The sequence below is a fragment of the Orycteropus afer genome, unplaced genomic scaffold (genome assembly GCF_000298275.1).
Source record: "Orycteropus afer afer isolate SDZICR_OR568_19922 unplaced genomic scaffold, OryAfe1.0 scaffold00515, whole genome shotgun sequence".
Lineage (NCBI taxonomy): Eukaryota > Metazoa > Chordata > Mammalia > Tubulidentata > Orycteropodidae > Orycteropus > Orycteropus afer.
In genome coordinates, this window is record NW_006922102.1 from 1,011,810 (window position 1) to 1,014,716 (window position 2,907).

General features: G+C 48.2%; 1 protein-coding gene across 1 annotated transcript in view; it reads left to right on the plus strand.

Annotated features, from left to right (window-relative positions):
* Nucleotides 1-2,659: 2,659 nt before the first annotated feature.
* The window catches only part of CSTF1 (cleavage stimulation factor subunit 1), a 9,233-nt gene continuing 8,985 nt past the window's right edge, over nucleotides 2,660-2,907 (plus strand). Inside the window, exon 1 of the mRNA XM_007955587.2 lies at nucleotides 2,660-2,828. Within this exon, the coding sequence (XP_007953778.1) occupies nucleotides 2,660-2,828 (169 nt within the window). The remainder of the gene's footprint in view (nucleotides 2,829-2,907) is intronic.

The window sequence follows — 2,907 nt, forward strand, 5'->3', positions numbered from 1 at the left end:
ATGGCAGTACCATAAGTAGTGCGTAGGAAGAGCTTAAATTAATATTTGTTAACTGTTACTAACAGCCACCAGTAGAGCACAGCATGGAAGAGGCTGGGTTGGCACCTATGCACTGCCATTGGCAAGCTGTTTGATCCTGGGTGAGCTCATTAATTTCTTTAGGCCAAAGGTTTAAGGAGCTCTGGTGGCATAGTGCCTAAAGCATTTGACTGCTAACCAGAAGGCTGGCAGTTCAAACCCACCAGCCACTCCGCAGAAGGAAAACTGGGCAATCTACTACCATAAGGATTTACCGCCTTGGAAACCCATACTCAACTCAGTGGCAGTGAGTTTAGTTTTTAGGCCAAAGGTTAAGGCATTCTTGTGGTGCAGTGCTTAAGGCATTGGGCTACTAACCAGAAGGTCAGCAGTTCAAACCCACCAGCTGCTCAATAGGCAAAAGGTGAAGCATTCTGTTTCCAAAAGATTTTACAGCCTTGCAAACCCCAGGATTGCTATAGTCAGCATCAACTCAATGGCAGTGGGTTTGCTTTGGTACTGGGTTACACTAAAGGTCACTTATCTCTAAAATAAGATTGGATGAGGGACGTCTCCAAGTTCTTTACACAGTGCACGTTATATATTGTGTTAACATGGGCTTGCCGTGAGTTGGAATCAGCGCAGCGGCAACTGACAACAACAAATGTCTAAAACACTGGCCAGTATTGCGCTTTTAGGAAACATGAAATTGTGGTTAGTTAGGAACCACCCGGGCTGTGAAGGCAAACCACCGGTGTTCTAGTGCTGATCCTCCAGGCACTAGTTGCAGGACCTTGAGTCACTTTTATTCCCTCCTCACCTGAGAACAAGCTTGCAAGACCTCGTTTACAGGGGGCAGTGAGAGGAAGCGGGGTACACATCGAGTGGCTGGTAGCTGTGATGGTCGGTCCCGCAGGGACTCTGAGGATGCTGTGTAGGTGAGCAGGTGGCTCTGTCTCTCTCCTGAACGCAGCTCCTCCACGGTCACCCTGGAAGGCGTAGCAGCAGGAGGGCTGGTCTTACGCTCCATCTCTGCTGCTTTCACGGCTCCGCTTCTCTCTCCAAGGCTCTAAGACTGTCATCTGCGGTTTTTCCTTTTTCTCGCTGTCCCCAGGCACCTGCAGCCTTCTGAGATCTGTCCTTGATTTTTGATACTGCATTATCTAATTAGTTCCACTGTTGTTGTGCCGTCAATTCTGGCTCAGGACAGAGAAGGACTGTCCTATGGGATTTCCTAAGTTACAATCTTTACGGGATCCAATCAGCATCTCTTTTCTCCCACAGAGCGGCTGGTGGGTTTGAACTGAAAGACCTTTTGGTTAACAGCCTGGTGCTTTGCATTGTGCCACGCAGGCTCCTTGGATAAGACCTCCACAGTTCCTCTTTTACATAAACGTCTACATTTTCTGTTGTAATTTCCCTGACTTAGGGAGAACTTAATTGAAAATCAGTCTGAGTGCACAATCCTTACAGATTTTCACATTTTTCTCCCTCCTCCCTCCCCCTTTTTTTTTTTTAATTATGATTTGGGTGAAAGTTTGCAGAGCAAATTCATATTCCACTCAACAGTTCATACATTTTGTTTCATGAAATTGATTGCAGTCCCCATAATGTAACAGCTCATTTCCCCATTTTCATTGTTTTTTGGCCATATCTTGTTTGACAATGTTTTATTAAACAATTCATCTTTGTCTTCCCAAAGCATCCAACTGGGTTTGTTGTTGTTTGCCATCGAGTCAGCCCCGACTCATAGCGACCCCTCCTTGGGTTTCTGAGGCAGTATCACTACAGAAGTAGGATTGCCCAACCTTCCTTCCGAGGAGTGGCTGGTGGGTTTGAACCGCCAGCCTTCTGGTTAACAGTCAAGTGCCTTAGCCACTATGCTACCAGAGTTCTCATGAATACAGTGGCTTTTTGTCCTCCTCTTTCAGGTTACTATCTAATTATATAATTACACTAACAAGTCAGGTTTAGGAGCAGGCCTGACAGTAGACCCTAGCCATTCCGGAGAATAGCAGCTGACCCCAGTTGTCAACACCACTCAGTGTTTTGTTAACAGAAGACGTGGAAGCTCCTGGGATAGCCATAAAGAATTAAAATGGCAGGCAAGTAGTTTGGGCAGAATGAGCCCTGGTGGCACAGTGGTTAAATGCTTGGTTATAGAACCAAAAGATAGCTGTTTAGCTTCGAGGAAGAGAAGACCTGGCAGTTTGCTCCTGTAAAGATGACAACCACAAAACCCTATGGGACAGTTCTGCTCTGTCATGGGTTGATGGGAGTCAGAATTGACTTGACCGCACGCAGTGACAACAGTGTGGGAAGAGAATCAAGGGCAAGGGTAAGTTGAAGAGAAAGTCTGCCGTGGTTCTCAGCTAGCATGACTGGCTGCCTTCTGTGGTTCAGGCTCAGTGCTTGGCGCCCTTCATGCGCCATCCTGGTTAAGCTTCAGTGACTTCCTAAACAGCAGAGGAGCCCAGGCCTCAGGGAAGTAAAGCCACTGGGCAGCTCTGGTAGCTGTGATTTCAGCCCCTCAGGCCTGACCCCAGAGACCTGGGCGGTCTGAGGTGGACTCGCACCTCTGCCCTTCCCCACCCACCTGTGTTCTCTTGTAGCTGGCAGGGAAATCGTCTTCCTCTTCAAGATGTACAGAACCAAAGTGGGCCTGAAGGACCGCCAGCAGCTCTACAAGCTGATCATTAGCCAGTTGCTCTATGACGGCTACATCAGCATCGCCAACGGTCTCATCAGCGAGATCAAGCCCCAGTCTGTGTGCGCGCCCTCCGAGCAGCTGCTGCACCTCATCAAGCTAGGTAACGCGTCAGGAAGCGCCCGGGGGTCCTGGGAGGTGTTAGGTAGTTTCAGGCATCAAAGTATAGGATAAGTATGGTT